Below are 21,006 nucleotides of genomic sequence, written 5' to 3' on the forward strand. Positions count from 1 at the left end.
AACCCAAAGGAAACCTATAGTCCTAGACATCAGGAAAAAAGAAACATGGTTTGACTAAAACAAATTCAGAATAATATTTTAAAAATATATATATATATATATATATATTGAGACAATAACATATTAAATCGACCTGGACCAACTTAGGTTAACATGTAAAATATAGTCATATAATGAGAGCGTAATAACCTTAGGTAAAGCAAATAAAAAAAAACATATTGAAACTCAACACTCAATCAACCTAATATTGAAGAATAAAATTAAAAAGATAATTTAAAAAAGACAAAAAAAAAAAGACAACTCGGGTTAACTTGTTAAACCTGGATCACAAGACCAGAACAACCCAGAAAGCAAATCAAAATAAATTATGAAACCCAATTCTAAATCAATCAAATGTTGAAGGATGAAATTGAAAAAAAAAATCAATTAAAAAAATGAAAATAAAAAATACTTGAATCAACCCAGGTTAATTAGCCAAACTTTTTAATTGGATCATGAGATAAAGATAACTTCATATAAAGAAAATCAAAATAAATTATGAAGCTTAATCCTTTATAAATTCAATGTTAAATGATAAAATTAAAAAAAAAATTAAAAAAAAAAGTATTGTTCCAATGGACAATACTTTGTGAGGAGGGGAACAATTATTTCCCCGTCTCAATTAGTTTTTGTTAATATCTATGACTAGATAATTGGCATGTGCTCCACCGCAAATCAGTAAAAAACAATTTGAGGGAAAAAATGATGTTAAGGCAACACAAACACATTTTAAAGAAGAGAAAAAAATCAATGTCAGGTATGAAACTAAAAAATTAATAAGCCAACAAAAAATATCAACCTGTGTTAAGTTACAAAACCTGTTACTAAAGTCGTTTGACTAAAATCACCAAATTTAAAAAAAACACAAAGCTCAATTTTCAACTAATCAAATATTAAATGATGAAATTGAATAAAAAAATAAATCATACAAAAAGATTAAAAAATATAACAGTTTTAAGTCAAATAAAGACCCGTGCCCATATAGGTCAACCCGCCGAACACACAGGTCAACCCGCCGAACACATAGGTCAAGTCATGAAATTGAGATAACCGGATAGAAAAAAAAAGCAAGGAAAATCATGAGGCCCAATTTTTTATATATATATAAAAAAAAGAAATAATGTCGAATGATGAGATTGAAAAAGAAAATAAATCTAAAAAAAAATCGATGTCAACTCGTGTTAGCTTGTAAAACCCGTGGCCCATGTCATTTGATCATAAGCACTAAGTATGAAAAAACCACAAACCATAATTTTCAATATATCAAATATTAAATGATAAAATTAAAAAAAATCAAAAAGTTGAATCATAAAAAAGGATCCAAAAGAAAAAAAAATAGCACCAGCCCACTAAAATTAACCTGTCAAACCTACACGCTAAGTAATGAGATCAGGATAACCCAATAGAAAATTTAAAAAAAAATCATGAAACCTACTTTTAAAAAAACTAATATTAAATAATAAAATAAATTAAAAAATTAAAAAACAAAACAATATCATCAACACATGTTAATTTATAAAACCCATAACCCCATGACCCGGACTATTTAATCAGAAACACCAAATTTTGAAAAACCAAGGAGCCCGATGTTGGGAACTGGGATTCCTTTTCTCTTATAATGCCTTCTCTGTTTTCAGAAAAAAAAGGGGTTGAAACTTTGAAAGTATCGTTCTTTTTTTGTTTAGCAGTATTATGTTTGGGCCATTAATAGCGTGACTCAATTTAACTACTTTTGTTACATGACGTGAATCAATGGTTTACTAGGGCTGCTGCAATTCCAAGGGCCAAGGGTGGAGCACGCCTGCAGATGAAATTAGCCTTCAATCACTGGGCTCCTCTGTTTTTCTTTCTGCTACAAAGGATAGATTGTTCTTATTTTTGCCCAATCCCCATACATCTAAATTTCTTTCATGTATATATGGTCAGAGTTCTCTTTCTGGTATGTTGATTCTTAGAAGATAGTTTGCAATGTGCATCAAATGCTGACGCAAATGGTAACTACAAGCCTTGAAATCTCTTCATATATTGAGTTCTTGAATCGTCGGGTTTACGTCTAAGCTCACAGATATTTGCTGCATATGAAGTGAGAATTTTGTTCAAGCAGCACATGCATTACGCTAGCTTTTCTCTATTTTTTTTCTTTTCGTTGATACTTCTAGACTGTTTTGAAATTAAATGCAACACTTTACCACAGATTCCAGCACGAAACGTTGATGTTGAGATGTAACATGGTCTATCTTTTGCAGGAGCACTGAACGTCCAGGAAGGGTGGGCTGTATCTGCTGCGATTGTAGCCTGCTGCAACTTTTTGCCCATTTCTATGATGGGAATGCTCAGTATCACAATAAGTTTGCTTCAACATCAAAGTGAATGTTCAAAATCCACCCTCCTCTGTAAAAGCCAACTCTAACATCTGGCTTGATCGCTTAGCAAAATAATTCTGTAACTAGTATCATCAGTCAGTTCCAGCAAAACTTAAAATTCTAAATCGAATAGATACTGGCAGAAAGATGCTACACGCTATTTGCCTCAAATTTCATCTAAGCTGTAGCCTCAATTTTCATTTTCTTCGTCACCACTACCGTCATCTTTTCCTTGTTCGCCATTATCTTGCTTATCATCTTTGTAAACTTCTTTATCCTGCTCACTGCTTCCTTCTTCAAGTTCTTCGTTTTTGTCAGCGATACCATCAAACTCAAATCTCGAAGAGCCCATTTCAGCACCTTTTATGTTCTCACCGGGGGGATTTGTTATAGTTGCAAGGTGGTCTTTCCCAACAGCAAAGGCTTCTAAAACCTCTGAATGCCCTTGCTTTTCGATGTCAAACTCAATGCCACGTGATGGCATATAAGTAGTGCTCGAAGGATAGTTAATGAGACTTCTCGAGTATAGTTGATCCAGTTGATTAAAATAAGAGCAGGTTTTGGATCGCTGAGACCTCCTCTCTGGACTTTCTTTGGCTTTTCTAAAATATTTGTTGATATTCTCCCATTTCTCTTTACACCTCTTGGCACTCCTTTGGTAGCCCATTGAACTCATTAAAGAACTTACCTCTTCCCAAAGAGGACCCTTAACGCTAGGTTCTTGAAATTTAATCTCTATTGTACTTCTAACTTTGATCAATGCCTCAACTTCATCTTTAGGCCATCTGCTATGGCTGTCAGATTTTGTAGATGTAATTTCTTTGATGGGCTCATTTGAAATTTCTGGTTGCAGCAATGGTGGAGCCATTCTAATAGGAAGATTGATACTTTGGCCCGTGATTCTCTCTATGTAAGAAACCATTTGAGCCTCTCTACTTGAAGTTGAAGCCCGTTCATGTGCTCTAGAAATGGCTTCTCTGTTGTGCTTTTCAGCTTCTTGGTGTCTCCAGGTTTCTTCTCTATCTGTTCTCTCTCTATCCATTCTTTCAATCACTTCCAAGAACTTCCTATGCAACATTTCTTGGTGATCCATCACTTTCTTCACCGCGTTCTCAAAGAACCCAGCCATATAACTTAATTTCTCCTTCAATTTCCTCTTTCTCTTCCTCTTCTGGCTCTTTCTTAATGAAGCTTCCTCTCCAATTGAATTCTCTGACCCGTGATCAACCCAAGTTACATTATTGGCAGCACCGTTGGCACCAACATTTTGCCGATTTGTAGCACTGGATGGCACTGAAAGACCCGCATTCGTTGGTGAATGGTCGCCTGTGAGAACAGAGCCAGAGCCTGTTTGATTAGCCTCAGCAATCTTTGCAAGACTATATATAGCTTCAAGCTCATTAAAGATGGGAAACTTGATGTCCAAATTCCTGCATCTCTCCCTACTTTCATCAACTACGTGTTCTATCTCTAAAGGCCTAAAATACCTAGTTCTGTTTCCACTAATTTCTTCCTCCTCACTTCCCCACCGCTTCTTCTCGAGTTGTTTCCTGTAACATTTACACAAACACATAGATGACATGGTACCCAGTTTAAAAAATAGAAAAATAAACAAAAGTCATGAGATTATTAAATGTTTAGCAATAAACAATACTAATATTGATTCATCTAAGAGAGTAGAGACTAAAATAGGGGATCCTGATAGAGTTGGTTGCCTATCTAACCTCATAAAAAAATATAGGGATACAAACGAATGAGTTGAGCTCGTATCAAATAAAACTTTTGCTTTAAAAGAGTAAAAATGAAGAATACCTGAAACAACTGTGTTTAGTGCTTAAGCATCCTATTGAGTCAAGGCAAAGACTTTGGCATGCCCCAGGCTCTACTATATTTGGCCTCTATTACCTGCACCCCAACCTATTTGATCACGACCACCAAAACCTCTACCACCATAAGCAACAGACTGGCTCATCGATGGTGCCTGGATAAGAGGCTGAACTGAAGTAGTTGCCCCTGAAGCTGATAGTTTTCTCCTAGGGCACTCTTTGATCTAATGACCTATATGGCCACAACCGAAATAAACCTCAGTCCTCCTATAACATAAATAACTATCTTCATATGGAACAAACGAGCTACGAGGTGCATTCTGAACTGAATCCTGACTATAGCTCTAAGCACCACTACTTTCATTTTGACTACTTGAGCCACTAGCTGAAGATCTATGTTTAAACCTCCTTGAAACCTATTAGCCCTGACGACCATTTCATCCCCTATACGAACTTGTACTCGATCATTGCTATCTAAAGACTGACCCTCTTCTCTAGGCCTTTTAAACTAGCTTGCAACCATGTCCTCTAATTCTTATGCCTCATTTAACCTGGTGTTGTCAACAACTAAGGAGTAGAAAACACCTAAGATACCATCACCATATACATCGAGGATTTGATTCCTCGAATGAACCTCTTCACTCTCCACTTCTTAAATGCTAGAAGATGTTCTACATACCTGGATAATTGAGTGACATTCAGATCATACTCATACATTGTTATGCTCCATTGAGATAGCCTCTCAAACTCATAAATTCAAGCATCCCTAACACTTTAAGGGAGAAACTTGTCTAAGAACATGATGCTAAACTCCTTACATATCCATTAAGCCTTTACCGGCCTTGCTCTCTTCCTAGACTCAAACAAAGAGATTGCCACATCTCCCTTTAACCTGAATAAAGCTAAACTCATAGCCTAGTGGTCTGTATATCCCAAAGCTTCACACAACCTCTAAATATCATCAAGGAACTTTTAAGGATCCTTTGAGTTGTCCATCCCAGTGAAGGTAAGAGGTGCCAACTTCATGAAGTCATTCAACGACACATTGACTCTCTGAACAGTGTGGGATGACAATTGTACATCTCTATCCCTTCTCCTATCTCTCTCCATAGTAAACTTTATTTAGGTTCACATAACCTGACTAAGCTACTGAAACTCTATAACAGGCTCAGGGTCAGCTACCCCTACATATGTTTCACCAACCACATTTTCCTCTTCTAACTCCTGAGGCTTCTCCTCCACTGGTAGAGGTACCTCTTCAACACATCAAGGTACGGGTGCACCACCCCTACTCCCCTACCTTGCAGTCCTCAAATGCATAATAGGTACATCATCATTATCGTCACATACTCTACTAGTACTAACTATTTGTCTATTCCTCGATATTTCCTATAAAAAGTGAGAACATTTAAGTCATGCTAGAATAATAGCATGATAATTGTCGCACCCTCGCGGCGGAGCGTGGCGACCCTCCCCGGGAGCGGGGAATGATTTCGGGGTTTTTGTTTTGTGAATAAGGAAGTCGCCACCTAGTATTATGGTCACTAGGAACCCTAACTAGTCTTTCAGAGATTCTAAGGCAAGGGACTAGTTGCGTAAAGGGAAGGTATTAACACCCCTAGTACGCCATACCTAAGGTAAGCGACTTGGTGTTTGGTTTGCCTTATAATTGCTATGGTGTTGGTGTTCTCTTAATTAGTTTTCCAAGGATATGTTTGCTATGATGAATGGATTTGGGTTCAAAGTCTAAAAGCAAGAACTCTTGGCCAATATGGATCATACCTTTAAATATATCTACAAAGTGCCAAGGAGAACCAATGCAAATCTTTTGAAATATGTGTTTGATCAAACTAAATTTATTAAGATAGAAATCCAAGGAGATTCCATTGTAAAATCCAAAATGCAAGAAAATAATTTTTGTTTTGTGTTTAAGAAATCCATGCGAAAACACATTTTCAAAACTTCAAATATTTTTTTTTTATAGAAACGTTCAAGACATGTTAGGGTATTGGCCGTATACAACACACAAGAAAAAAAATTTTGTTTTTTTTCAAACATATATATATATATCCACAAAATAAATACACGAAAAAAAAAACGATATTACTCGTTTTTTTTCAGGGGCTGGGCCCAAACCAGTGACCCGGTTGGGCACAAAGGCATGCGTGAGTTTCCTCACGCATGCCTGGGCTGGTCATTGTTCAAGTGAATTAAATTTCACTTGAACAATAACACATGCAACTAAGAAATGCATGCAGAAACTGAATAACAGACCTGGAGAAAGATGAAGGAGCTGCAGTGATGTTGAAGGCGTGTTGTTTGGTCTATCCGTGTTTGTCTGTTCCAGCCCTTTCCCTTTGTTCTCTGTTTTTGTCTGTCTCCTACGTTTAGCTCTGTGTCTTCGTCCCTTTTTCTCTAGTGGTTTTAGCTTCGATTTTCTCTTCTTTCCCTCTCCTCTATTCTGTAGATCTGTTGCAGGGAATGGAGCAGAGACTGAAAGGCAGTCCCTGCTGGTTTTGGCTTTTGATAATCTTAAGAAAACTTAATATTTTCCATTTGTTTTCTCTGCTTTCTACTCTCCGCCTCCTTCCTTTTTGTTTTCCTTTTCCTTTCTTTCGCAGTGACAAAAGGATCAAAGAAAGAAACCCTATGTTTCCCTCTTATTTGCGTTATTCTCTCCTTTTACTGTCTCTTTTTTTTTCTTGTTTTTTTTTTCTGTTTTTTCTCCCCTTTTGGTCTCCCAGCAGAAGAGGTTTATATAGCCTAATCACTGCTCTTATTAGGAAAGATTCAATGCACTAATTCTAGGATGCAAAGCCCTGCTGATTTGCAGTAAAAAAACACAAAAAGGAAACTGAAATATTTTGATTCCTATATGATTTCAGCAATTAGTTTCCAGTGATCAAAGGGTGGTACAACTCCTTTCTTTCCTTGCTTAGCTGGCATCGTGAGGCACCAACTGTTTCTTTTGGACTGAGGTAGAAAAAAAACATGGTCTGCAGCTCTCCAATCAAGCGAGAGAAACATGGAAACCAGCAGGAAATTGCAGAGAAAATGAAAGAAATCAGATGGGTAGCGGTGCATGCTGCAAATTCTTATTTTTCTTATTCGGTGTGGTAGAATTCTCATCCTTTTACGATGATTCAGTCCCCTCTCTAGCTTCTTTAAACCCAACCAATATCCTTGTAATTTCACCTTCAATTAAATCCCTCATTTTAGCACTTTTCAATTCAGTCCTTGGTCTAAAAAAAATCCTTCAAATTGGCCCGTAATCCCTTGAATCAGACCTATGAACTTGGGCTAAACCCTTCTCGTGGCAGGATTCCCTACTTTCATATTAGATATTCAAATGGGAATATCTTGAGCTTCTGATATCGAAATCAGGAGATTCAAAAACCAAAATTCATCTACACGTACAGGACTATAACTTTCATGAAGGATCCAAAGTTAGATAAAATCGTTTTGAAGAACAGAATTGCAGCCAAACTTGGCTGGAAACCTTCTCGCGACAGGAGTCTATGCTTTCACGCTAGATTTCAAACGAGAATATCTTGAGCTTCTGATATTGAAATCAAGCGATTCAAAAGCCCAAATTCATCTACACGTCCAAGACTAAAACTTTTAGGAAGGATTTGAAGTGAGAAAAAATCGTTTTAGAGAACAGAATCTAGCAGCAATATGCTTGGTCAAAAAGGGTTTCCTGATCTGATAATGCCAAACATCCAAATCTAACTGAGAGTCTGCCATAAGAACAGTGATCCCTAGGACCCAATAAAGGTGTAGGTCAATTCTTCAACATGTCATGAGTGACAGAATATAGCTAGGATAGTTAGATATTGTACGAAACCAAGTCAGAATCAGAGCCTAAGTTGGAACAAAAAATTTACGACAGAAACAAAATCAGTTTTTTTAGTGCAAATTCTGAGAGATTTATCCAACCTTAAAAACAAGATAAAGAAAGAACGAATTTAGCATTATGAAGACTCCTAGTCAGTCTAAGAAACCTGACGATTTTGGTAGCAAAGGGGAAGGATAAAGAGGGCAGAAAACAGCTCAAACAGGGTTCGGCAAACATTTCTTCCTTCTCTGCTTTTGTCAATCTTGCAGCAAACATGAGCTAAACTCCTGCACTCGATTCAAAAGGGGTACACACCATCTTCAGCACATGGGGTCCAAAATGAGTAACAACAATAATTATGACATAATTAAAGGAAAACATATCTATCACAAAGGAAGAAGACATGTTTGATGAGAATTCAGAATTTAAAGACAATAGACAAGATGCTACAAATCTTAATGCTCCACATATTACAAAATTAATTATATTACTATTTCTTTAACCTAAAGCTCTGATACCAAGTTTGTCATGACCCGATTTTCGGATCCATGACCGGCGTATATGCAAGGTCCCCATCCAGGTTTCCATACCTATATGAACCCAAACTTACATACAAAATAGATTTCTCTACAACATGCTAACATAACTAACTCCATAGTATAAATTGATTAACTTAATACAAGAGTTAATACAAATATCGTAATTGTGGAACATTCACTAGACAAAAAGGAAAAGTAGTAATTATAACCAAAAGAGCAGGTTTTAAAGGTCCAACAAAAATGACATGGTAACAAGCTATAAGTCTGAAAATGATAAATAACAAGAGGGTAAGTTCAATAACTTAGTGAGTAGATAACATTCAATATACGTTCATGAGGTAATACAATAATGAGGAATATATATAAAAATATGACTTTAAGTTCTTACAAGAAAGTTTCTCAAATAGACCATAACAACAATATCATAATGTAAGGCTTGTCAGAAAATCAAAATATAATGAGCACGATACTCTGTAATGTGGGATGATCAGTTGCCATAAGTTGATAACTCTCTCGACCAACTAGGGTTTACATAAGATATGCAAAAAGACAAACACTACCATATTAGCATGGGTATTATGACTGGTATACCATAAATTCATACATTATCAACACAAACATATTCATATCTCAAGGCTCAACTCATGGCATCAATCAAACGAGGAGCTATCAATTCAAAAGTACATAATGGCTCACATTAAAGATTCAGTTTCAATAAGTGATCATGCTTAATCATAAACAAGAGGTAGATAACAAGATAAGAATTACCAAGAAGCATGATCAATTATCATATTAACAATTTAAGTATTTATACTATTCCTCTAGCATATAGAAAATTATCCACTCAATTGACTCAAAAGTAGAACTAACACGGAAGTAGATACCGAAGGCAATTCTAGGGATGTCCTGCAAGTAGAATATCATAATTATCTAAATACAAAATGAGACAAAAAAAATTCAAAAGAACATATAGTCTATTTAATACACTTAACTTAGGGTCTAATCCATAACCTTATATGTTTATGAACTAAACTGGTCATTTTTCTCAAAAACCCAAAAACCAAATTGTTTCTCGAAATCTAATTCAAAAGAAAAAAAACAATATAAAACTTGACAATAATTCACCAGATAAACCTCAATTATTCATCAAACCAATTTGAAAAACTAAAATCTCAGCTAGGGACCAATGTGGATTTTTCTCAGATTTTTAGGGGTTAAATTGTAATTTTTCCAAATTAGAGGAACAAGCTGAAAATGTCATAAATTCATAACTATACTGCAATTTTACCCATAATTCATCCTTAATTTTATCCAAAATCTTGAATTATGCTCCACGGACCAAATCATAATTTTTCCAAAGTTCAAGGCTGAATTGTAATTTCTAAAATTAAGGGACCAAACTAAAGATTTCATCATCTTTGAACTCAAGACCGTACTATCCAGATTTCTAGCAAGTCTTTTTCACATTTTCTCAATATTCTTACACCCAACACATGAATTAAACCAATTAATCTTAAAATCATTATTACTGACAAACTCATGTAAAATACAATCAATTAAACCATTACTCATAACAATTATTCCATAACATTTCAATTAACTCATCAATTAAACTCATAACATATTCTTCAAAACCCTAATCTTCAACAAATTCAAAATCTTAACTAATAACAACCTTTATACATATTAAAGCATAAACCATACCTTAACAACTTATTTCTTCTAATTCTCTTCCCTTTTCTTTTCCTTTCTCTTCCTTATTCTCCTCTCTCTCTCTCTCTCTCTCTCTCTCTCTAATTCTATCTATATTTACCAAATCTTTGTTCATTAAAATATCCTTCATCTATTTATAAAACTTACTATTTCAATGTTGAAGAATGATATAAAAACAGTATATAATTAAAACATTTGTCAAAGTAAATTCAACAAAAAACAACAAATAAAAAGAAAAAAGATAACTTAGGTTATTTTCAAATTTAATGAAAAATTCTATTGAAAGAAATTAAATAAAAATAACAAAGCCCATTCTCCAATTGAATAAATACAAAAGGATGAAACTGAAAAAACATGAGTTTAAAAAAAGAAAAAAAACAAAAAGCAAACATTGGCGAACCTCCTAAACCTCAGTTAATCTCTAAAACTCGCAACCCATGAAATCCTAGACTTGGGCTCAATCAAGAGACTCAATTGCTAACCAATTTAATGTTGAATGATGAAAAAAATCAATTTAAAAAATTTATCAAACTAAAAAAAAAAATCAAAAGAATAAGGGTTAAATTTGATAGGAAAAAAAATCTAAAGGGGATGAAATTATAACTAAAAGAATAAAACAAATAGTAACTAAAAGAATATGGACCAAATCTAAAGGAATAATAAATTAAAGGGTTGGGTTGAAATTTTGAAAGGACGAGTGTGAAAATCAAGGAGGAGAGAAAAAAGAAGGTAAAAAGGTCTAGTGCACCAAATCGGAGGTTCGTTTGGTCACTAGTTGGCCTCGCATACGCCTTCCATATGGCATGGGGCCTTCCCACTTGTTGATGTATGCGTTGCAAGCACTAGCATGTTTTTTTAATAATATTCAATACTTATTTAAATACAAAAATGCCCCTAAGTCAACTTCATATTAACCAAAAAACCGGAACAAAACAATAAAAAGCACCTAGAAGATAGTTTTATAGATTTTTCCTTTAAGGTAATTTTAGTACAGGTACCCAATTGATTTTAATGAGGCCAAACCCAAGAAACTTGAATTTACCTTGTTCCTAAATGAATTAGCCTTTATAAACTCAAATTGTGATATGACTGTTCTTTTGTTTTTTATTTTTTACTTTAAGAAGATAAATTGGATGAAAATAAATGACTTAGCTTTTTATTATTATTATAAAAAGACCCAATAACACAAATTAGACAATAGGAAAAAAACCCAAACTAGTGTGAAACAAGATACAAAGAAAAATAAGAACAAGATATATGCAAAAAAAAATTTAAACAATGAAAACAAAGAGAATATAATCTGATTTTTGGAGCCTAACTCAAATACCAACTTATGCAAACCCTGTGAATATAAAGATTTAGAAACCCACAACAAAGTAATGACAAACCCAGAAAGCAAAAAATCAAGTTTGGGATAAATAAACCATAACTCAAAGATAACCATGTACTTAAGAACCAATGGTATTGAAAATTGAACTTGGACCAATGGATTATAGAGAATCAGATAACCCTGTACTTAAGAACCAATGGTATTGAAAATTGAACTTGGACCCATGGATTATAGAGAATCAGATAACCCTATACATACGAGATAAGTCTTTGCATTCTTGAGCAAGATTCTTTCTTCGTTCCCTCTTCTTTGGTGAAAACATGACATAAGTAGGAAAATGAGACAAAAGACAAGTAAGATATGATATAAAAACTAATGTGGACACCTCTCAAGATATGCTAAAATCATACTTGAATAGTTTGCAACTTGACCCAAGAAGAACCTACCTCGAAGAACCAAAGTTATACGCAATAATCACTCTCACCCCACGCCTATAAAGAAACACAAACAAGTAGTATAAAATCACAACAAAGTTGATAAATCTTTCGAAGAGTTTGCAAGTTCAATCAAGAACTTAGTAAGGAAACCACTCAATTACACAAAAGATAACAACACCAATTTCTTTTAATTAAAAATAGTCTTTTTTATATATATAAAAAGTCTTTACAAAAGAGTATTTATACTAGAAAGAAACCTAAGTGTAGTAGAATATCCCTAATGAATATGGATAAACCTAATAAATAATAATAATCTAATGAATCCAAATTTAAATAAAGGCCTAGTAAAATGATATAAGGGGTTGTTTTTGTAAATAAAATGATAGCCCAACTAATTTAAATAAGACTAAAGTTGTTTTTATAATTTATCAGAAGAATTAAAGTCCAACTTCAAGCACATGGTTCTCTCTCTTCTTAATAAAATAGAAGGGGTTCCATATATTATTGAAAAGCTATAGATGTATACTTTCCAATGTAACTAGAATCACATTAAAATCCCTTTTGTAGCTACAGTTATGACCAAACAGTAGTGAAAGGTCAAAATTGGTAAAATTGAATCTTTTTATAATATCTGAATACCCAACTACAAGCCCTTATTGAAAATGAATTTAATTAATCAAGGTTTGTACTTTATTATTTAATATTTTTTTGAAGTACACTTTAGCTCATTTATCTTGGAAAAGTCCATTGAAAGCCTCTTTGAATCTCTTAGCCTTAAGTCTTGTCACAAGACCAACTTGAATCACTAACGGATCTCTTGGTGTTTCTTGAATCACATCATTGCCTCTCTCCTCTCCTTGAAAGGATTCGTGCTCAAATCATCACTTAAATCAAATAAAAAGAGATAAGAAATATGAAATGTTGCACTAACACTATACTCACCTGATAGATCTATTTTATAGGCATTGTCATTAATCCTTTTTATAATCTGAAAAGGACCATCTCCTCGAGGCATTAATCTTGATCTCCTTTGTTCAAGAAACCTTTTTTTTCCTCATCTGCACCAAAACTCAATCTCTTAGTTCAAACCTTACTAATTTGCATCTTCTATTAGCCTTAAATGTATGTTACTCATTCTTTTTTCTCTATTTGTTGTCCTGTCTTTGCATGTAAGTCTTTCACCACCTGTGCTTTTGTTTTTATTACCATCAAGAATAATATTTTCATCAACATGTAAAGAAATGAAATCTAAAAGTCCTATTTTTGTTCACTATATGTTAAGAAGCAATCTACTAACACCTTACACACACTGATCAGTAATCAAATAAATATAAGTATGAAAAACTTAAATGAATAAGTTATTTGGTTACGAAGGGAAAACCTTTTGATGAACTCTTCAAAATATAAAAGAAAAAACTCTTTGGGGTAGCCAAACCTAGTATAGACAATGACACGACCAAAAGATTGATGTCTTCTCTCAAGTGCAGGAGTGTCGAAGTAATAAATAGCCCGGCTAGATCGGGGTCAAACCACAGGGAGGTTAACTATAATAATAATAATAATAATAATAATAATAATAATAATAATTTAAAGAGAATTTTGTGATGTGAGATTAATGTGAGGATTAAACAATGATAAAAACAAATGTCAAGGTTAAAGGATCACTAATGGTATTTCAAATAAGTATAATATAAACTCCTTTTATTACTCAACTGGAAACCACACACAAAGAGGTTCCAATTGGATTATAAATTATTAACATGATTATATTAATTATCTTATTTGAGTAATGTCAATACTTGTAAATGTGGTTAGGTATTCATGGTGATAACTTATGTTAACAACTAATCAAGTTCCTTTCATAGCACAAGTGTCGGTTATACCATACAGTTGGGCTATGAAAGTGCTAAGTATTTGTTATACCAAGGGTTGTCCAACACAAATCTAGATTAACCATTTAACAAGCAAGGTATTAAGAGTGAGTAAGATAATAAATACAAAACATGTTAGTATCAAACATTAAAGTCCATGTTGAGTTTATACTATACTTATTATTATACCATTAGTGTAACCTTTTCACATTGACATAATAAACTAAGCTGAACATTATGAATAAGAGAAACATAGATAAACAAGATAAAAACATAAGTATATAAGTATAGTAAAGGAAATGAAAAGCATAAACAAGAGATTAAGGAAAATATAACATGGAATAAAACTTGAACATTACAAAATACCAAGAAAAAGAGCAAGAGCAAGATCTTGGTATGAAAAAAAAGATGCCTAAATGCATGGCAAATGTCTCCTTTTATAGGCCAAAATTCAGAACTATTGATTTGATAACTAATTGTTGAGTGGGAGGCCACATCTTAACTTGGTGACAATCTTTATCTTCTTGTCTGAACAAAACGTCATTGCTAACATCAGAATTTGAACATTTAGTCTCATGAAAGTTCTAGAAAATTGTCTCAGCTTTCTAACAAAATAAGAATCGGCGCATTTGGATTTCTAGAACTCAAGATATGCGTTGAACACTGAACAGTGTTTGGAATGCAGGACATATTCGACTTCTCTGTTGTTGCTACCATTTGAACTCGAAATTGGCACTTTTAAATCTTGGACTCCATGAAAGTTTTAGGCCTATGTCTTAGCTTTCCATACATATAAACCAGACCTAAATCTAAGTTCTACAGCTCCAGTTATGATCCAATAACTGAATGGTGTTCCAGTTTGGATTGAACCAGCATCTCTTTTCTAAGCTTAGCCCTCTCTTTGTCTTTTCACTTTCAATAATTAAACAAATCAATCAATCCTTTGAATTGTGAAACATGCCTGCATTTGAAATGGGCATTTACCATAAATTAAAGATATCTTATATTATCAGACTTATTATTATAAAACATGCTTAAGTTAGGAATTTAATGATACTTTAAGTGCAATATGATGATATAAAACTTTGATAAAAATGCACTTTTAAGTACTAATCAGACAACTTTCACTAGTTTAGAATATTACAAGCGGAGTATTTTGTAATCCAAAATCTTTATAACTATAATACCTTACTTGTAAAAGAAAACACTTCATTTTTGTCTTTACTACAATAGCTTGCCAAAACAGGTGACAATCTTCAAACTGTTGTCATCCTAACTAGAATATGGAATTGCTAATAGTTAACACATGAACTCCCTTTAGGAGTTTGTAGGCTCTCCAACTCTTCAATGAAACACTGTATAACTCCTCAGCTGATTGGGCACTCTTGCTTTGCTGCAAGTGTTAGTCTTGCCTTATAATGCTTTAGATTATCCTTCCTCATATTCACATCTATGTGATAAGAGCAAGAACATTATCTTCAAGTTTTCTAGTCTATTACGTTCTTAACAGACTACTATTTATGTTTTACAAAAACACTTCTCTAATAGATATCTTCAAATAACTTGTATTTATCTTCTATCTAAACATCCTATATAATTTATCCAAAAAAATTAGATAATTATAGAAATAATCATGCCATATCTTAAAAGATAAACATGACTATTTCTTTATCTAATTTTAGATAAACTAACAATCAAAACAAATTCATCTTTAACAACGCAAATAATCCTTCACAAATTAAAGCTAGCCATTTTGACATTTACAATCTCCCCTTTTGGCTTATTTGTGACAAAAAATAAAAAAGAGGAATTATTATGCAAATAGTTCAAATAGTTTGATCATAAACATATACTTCATTAAAGTATATAATTATGCAATCAAAACATCGTAATAGTTCTTAACATATTTCATGCAATCAATTCATAATATATTCAAAGAATACTTCATGCAACATGTTGTATTCTAACAATTCATAATGTGTTCAAAATACATTAGTCATTTTCAGAAGCAATAAACCAAAAGAAATGTGTGCTATAAATGTTGTTCACAAATGATTGTAAACACATATTTTTTTTAATAATCTTCTCAAGAAATTTCATACCAAGATAAAATATCCTTATCATTTTTGCAAAAAGGCTAAATGCAAGATAGAAAGGATTAGCAATGTTTTTGTCTTAGAAATTTCTTTTATATTTAGCAGAGGATGTCAAGTAAAGATGAAGAGATTTATTTGGAAAGTTGTGAGATGAGTGCCTTTAAACAAGAAACAAAAAGAGAGAGGGGGGGGAGAGATAGATGATTACGTGTTTTGATGAACAATACCATTAAATCAGCTTCCAAAAAAAGTTGTTTTTCTCTTATTCCTGCTCATATCAAGCATCGTGATATGTTCCTATAGTCTCTCTTAAGATGACACATCAGCGCTATGAAAAGGGTAGACTCCATAGCCATTTACGATGTGGGGAATTGATGTTATCAGGCTTGTTAACCCAAAAGCAAGAAATGGGCATAGGTTCATCCTCGTGGCTATCGATTACTTCATAAAATGGGTAGAAGGCAATTCATATGCTCATGTCACACAAAATGTGGTGAAAAGGTTTATAGAAAAAGACTTGATCTGCTAATATAGTCCACCAAAAAACATAATGATCGATAATACATGGAACTTCAACGACAAGATGATAGTGGAGCTCTGTACCAAATAGAAAATCAAGCATTCCAATTCCTCATCGTATAGGCCAAAGATGAACAACGCTGTAATAGTTGTCGACATGAATGTCAAAAAGATTATTCAGAAAATGGTAATCACTTACAAAAATTGGCATGAGATGTTGCTATTTGCCCATTATGCTACTGATTATGAACAACTTAGTGATGAGACGACCAAACTTCACTGATTGGTATTGGAGATGAGATCACAAATGGGTGGTATATTGCTCCCTCTTATTCACCCCACGGTCCAGATGAAGACCCGCCTCCTCCTTCTCCTCTAATCCCTCTATTTTAGATTAATTGTATTTGAACTTATAAATGCTTAAACTTGTAATAAATATTTGAATTTTATATTAATTTATTTTTAAAAAAAATACGTTTTTTAATTATTATTGATGGGGTTTCATCAGTATATTCGAGAGAGTTAGAAAAGAATTACTGTAAATATCACTGCCACAGTGTACTCACCTACAGAATAACAGACGGTCTGTTTGACGGTTACATGTCAAATTCACTGACAAACATATCTATTGATGAAAAAAATCACTGATGGCATGACATACGGTTTTTCTATTAATGATATGTTATATTCAGCTATGGAAGTACCGACAAAATGAAGCGGGTAAAGTTTTTTTGGCGTGCTTTGTTCGTCAGGTAATTTATCTGTAAAATTATTATCGACAGACCACAAATCACCGACAAGAGTTTTTTCAACGGATTATTTCAATATGAGATCATGTCGGCAAGTTTCTTGCCACAGGTGCCGATATATCTTCTAGGGTGGAGATTTTGCTGTAGTTTCTCGTCAGTGTCTAATCTCAAGGCCACTCTTCAGAATCAAGCAAATGTGCGAGAGACTCTAGGTCCAAAGTTGCATTGTCTTCAGGACAATGATTCAGTGCCCAGTCCTTGAACATGAGGTCATCAAATAAGCCCAAGGAATATTCAGAACCCCTGGACAAATTCCGGTTACAACCACTCTTCATTAGTGTGTCTCCGTCTATATCATTTGGTTGAATTTCATTCCACTTCCCGAAATTGAAGAAATCTGAGCCATCATGACATGCATGAACCTCTTCAGTTCCGCAATGAAAATTTGGACCATCTTGTTGATGATTTATCAAGGAAGCTTGAGAGGGGTCGTTCATGGCTGTTGAGGAGAGAATTTCAGGTGGTGGTAGTGGTGTCAGTGTCGGTGGTGGTGACTGTAATGAGAGCAAAACCTTGGTGCACCTAGTGGCCTTGGTGCGGATTACTTGGGTTGTCTGTGTTGACTTTGATGGTTGGGTGCTGGTCATGGGTTTAATTGCTCTAGATTTTCTTTGAGAGCTTTGTTTGGATTGTGAAGATGATTGGCCTTTAGCTTTTTTCCCCAGAGTAGTGTTCCAATAATTCTTGATTTCATTGTCTGTTCGCCCAGGTAGCCTTCCAGCTATTAGGGACCATCTACTCATTCAAGAATGCTAGTAATAATTACTAGTACTGCTCATAAAAGCATAGGTAAACTGCGTAAAGCACAAACGAGAGAGGGGGGGAGAGAGAGAACCTGTTACCAAGAAGGTTATGGAGCCTGATAATGAGTTCTTCTTCATCATGGGAAATGTTGCCTCTCTTGATGTCTGGTCTAAGATAATTTAACCATCTGAGTCTACAGCTCTTTCCACATCTCTTCAAACCTACATACACTCACAATATCCATTTCATTCAACATGAAATCTTAAATAAAATTAAGTACTTTATTTAAATCATGTTTCCATTAAATGAGCATCAACGAACTCCACTCGTGCATATGCAAAAGCTAAATGTTTCTACGAGTACCTGCTCTCTCGGGGAGGTTTCTCCAGTTGCCTTCTCCATGGGCTTTAATATAAGCCATCAGTATTTTGTCTTCCAAGGCAGTCCAGGCTCCCCTGTTGAGTCCTTCCTTGGAGCAACATGGACTCCTTCCCATCTCTTTCCACGCACACTACACTCACAAGTATAATAATTAGATAAAAGAGGTTATGTGGCTCTTTTATAGTCCAATGCCACACCTAGGTTGGAGACTGAGAGGTTGTCATGTTTTAGCGATCCTTTAATTTGAAATAAATTTATAATTTTTAATAAAATTTAATGATGTAAATTCTTTTATGAGAGTATTTGCACTCATAGCAAGTTACTAGATCATTTGTTCAAGGGATGGATGGATTGTTTTTCTTTCAAAATGATAATAAAAATATACTAGCATTACTAACATGTTTTTAATAAAAAAATTAAATTAAATTGTATAGGGATTGACTCGTGATTCAATCAACTTGACAAGTCAAAAGACAGTATAGACAATGAGATAAAAAAACATAGTTTGACTACAAAATCTCAAGACGATATATATATATATATATATATATATATATATATATATATATATATATATATATATATATATATAGAGAGAGAGAGAGAGAGAGAGAGAGAGAGATGATAAGATATTGGATAGACCCGGGTCAACCTAGGTTAACATGTAAAATATCGACCCAGGTCATGAGACCCGCAAAAAAAATAATAGAAAGCAAATCAAAAAAATATTCAAGGTTAATTCTCAATCAACCGATTGTTGAAGAATGAAATTGAAAAAATCAATTAAAAAAACCCCAATTAACTTGTCAAATCTGAATCATAAAACCGAGATAACCTAATAGAAAGCAGATCAAAATAAATTATGAAGCCTAATTTTTAATCAATTGAATGTTGAAGGATGAAATTAAAAAAAAAATCTATTAAAAAAAGATCCATAAAAAACCCGAGTTAACTTGAATTAATCCACCAAACCCGCAAGTGAACTGGGTTAAGCCGCAAAACTCACTATTTATATCATGAGTTTGGAATAACCTCATATAATATAAACTGAAATAAATTATGAATCTCAATCCCTAATAAATTCAATATGGATAAAATTAAAAAAATTAAAAATTAAAATTGAAATAAAACTAAATTTAATATTAGAAAAAAAAATATTGTTCTAATAAATTACTGAGAAGGGAATTAGTGATTTCCCTTCTTTAATTAGATTTTTTTGTCATCTAATATACCAACTTGGCATAATGATAAGTTACATACTAATTTGGGTGTAAATGATATTTTACTATTTCAAATTAGAAAAAAAAATATTGTTTTATACATAAAACGAGCTTGAAAATGCTTTAAGTAATGTTTGGTATTGTGGTAACGATTACTTTTCAAAGTGTTTTTACTATGAAATGCATAAAAATAATATATACTTTTTTTAAATTTAGTTTTGATATCAGCATATTAAAATGATAAAAAATACTAAAAAATTAATTTTAAATAAAAAAATTAAATTTTAGACAAGCAGTATTTTAAGCACAATGCTAAACTCCGCCTAGTGTTACTTAGCTACTCTTCTTGTTACAATTATTTTCTAATGTACAGTTTCTTATTATACTAAATCTAATGTTTTCCGGATAATTGATTGTTATATATATCCTAAAAAATAAGATTTAACTCCACTAAAGAAATAGAGAGACATAATCTATCTACTTATTAATTATTTTAAATTGACCTAAATGAGTTCTAAAATTTAATTAATTTTTTAATTGGGCCTATGATTAAATTAAACTGGCCTATTAAAAGTCTAATTAAGTTCTCAAACTTATTTTTTTATGCAAATTCATCCGATAATCATTTGATTTAACCTTGAATTTGCGTTATCTTTCAATTTTTGGTACAATGGAGTACAGTTGGGCTCCCAAATTTGTCCAAAACTTCAATTAGGTACCTCCATACATTTGGAACCCTTCTTAGTCTATTCTTGCTAAATTTCCAATCTTTTTGTTATTATTATTCTTATGTTTTTTATTTTTTATTTTCAAAACAAAAAAGGTAAATTTAGGAGGAAACCTGAAATTGGGTTATGACAATAATTATGGGATTCCTATTGCATTAAAATATTTTCCTAAAATATTCATTGTTGATGCTCTCTTAAATACTAGACATTTAGTAAAGCCGTAAAGATTGAAATATATGATACTCTTTTTTTTATGAAAGGAAGCAGTTGTTCTCATAAACGGAGGTGTAAGGGATACCTAGAACTAATATGTAAGAACTTGTCATAAGACATATACACTGAATTGACCTGTATGAGAATTTTAAATGGAGAGATCATCTATGTCTAGGGAAAAGGGTCACATGACGGTTGTGTAAGTGATCTTTAGACTTGAAATCACTAAGTTATTTTATATAGAGAATGTTATGCTTTGATCCTATTACATGTTATCTTAATTGGGGTGATAAAGGGAAAAACATTTGGTATAACATGAACTATATGAAGGTACTTGAGT

General features: G+C 33.1%; 2 protein-coding genes across 2 annotated transcripts; both read right to left on the reverse strand.

Moving 5' to 3' along the window:
• Positions 1-2,592: 2,592 nt before the first annotated feature.
• LOC7476670 (trihelix transcription factor GT-2) lies at positions 2,593-4,945 on the reverse strand. The gene is made up of 4 exons (XM_052449078.1): positions 4,823-4,945; positions 4,308-4,452; positions 4,215-4,245; positions 2,593-3,952 (listed from the first exon to the last, which is right to left on the reverse strand). Exons 1-4 carry the CDS (start codon positions 4,943-4,945, stop codon positions 2,593-2,595), a joined length of 1,659 nt encoding a protein of 552 aa, XP_052305038.1.
• A 12,148-nt stretch (positions 4,946-17,093) lies between these two features.
• On the reverse strand, positions 17,094-18,658 carry LOC18107616 (transcription factor MYB123). The gene is made up of 3 exons (XM_006371832.3): positions 18,488-18,658; positions 18,216-18,345; positions 17,094-18,115 (listed from the first exon to the last, which is right to left on the reverse strand). Exons 1-3 carry the CDS (start codon positions 18,618-18,620, stop codon positions 17,488-17,490), a joined length of 891 nt encoding a protein of 296 aa, XP_006371894.3. The 5' UTR covers positions 18,621-18,658; the 3' UTR covers positions 17,094-17,487.
• Positions 18,659-21,006: the final 2,348 nt, after the last annotated feature.

Source organism: Populus trichocarpa, chromosome 18 (genome assembly GCF_000002775.5).
Source record: "Populus trichocarpa isolate Nisqually-1 chromosome 18, P.trichocarpa_v4.1, whole genome shotgun sequence".
NCBI lineage: Eukaryota > Viridiplantae > Streptophyta > Magnoliopsida > Malpighiales > Salicaceae > Populus > Populus trichocarpa.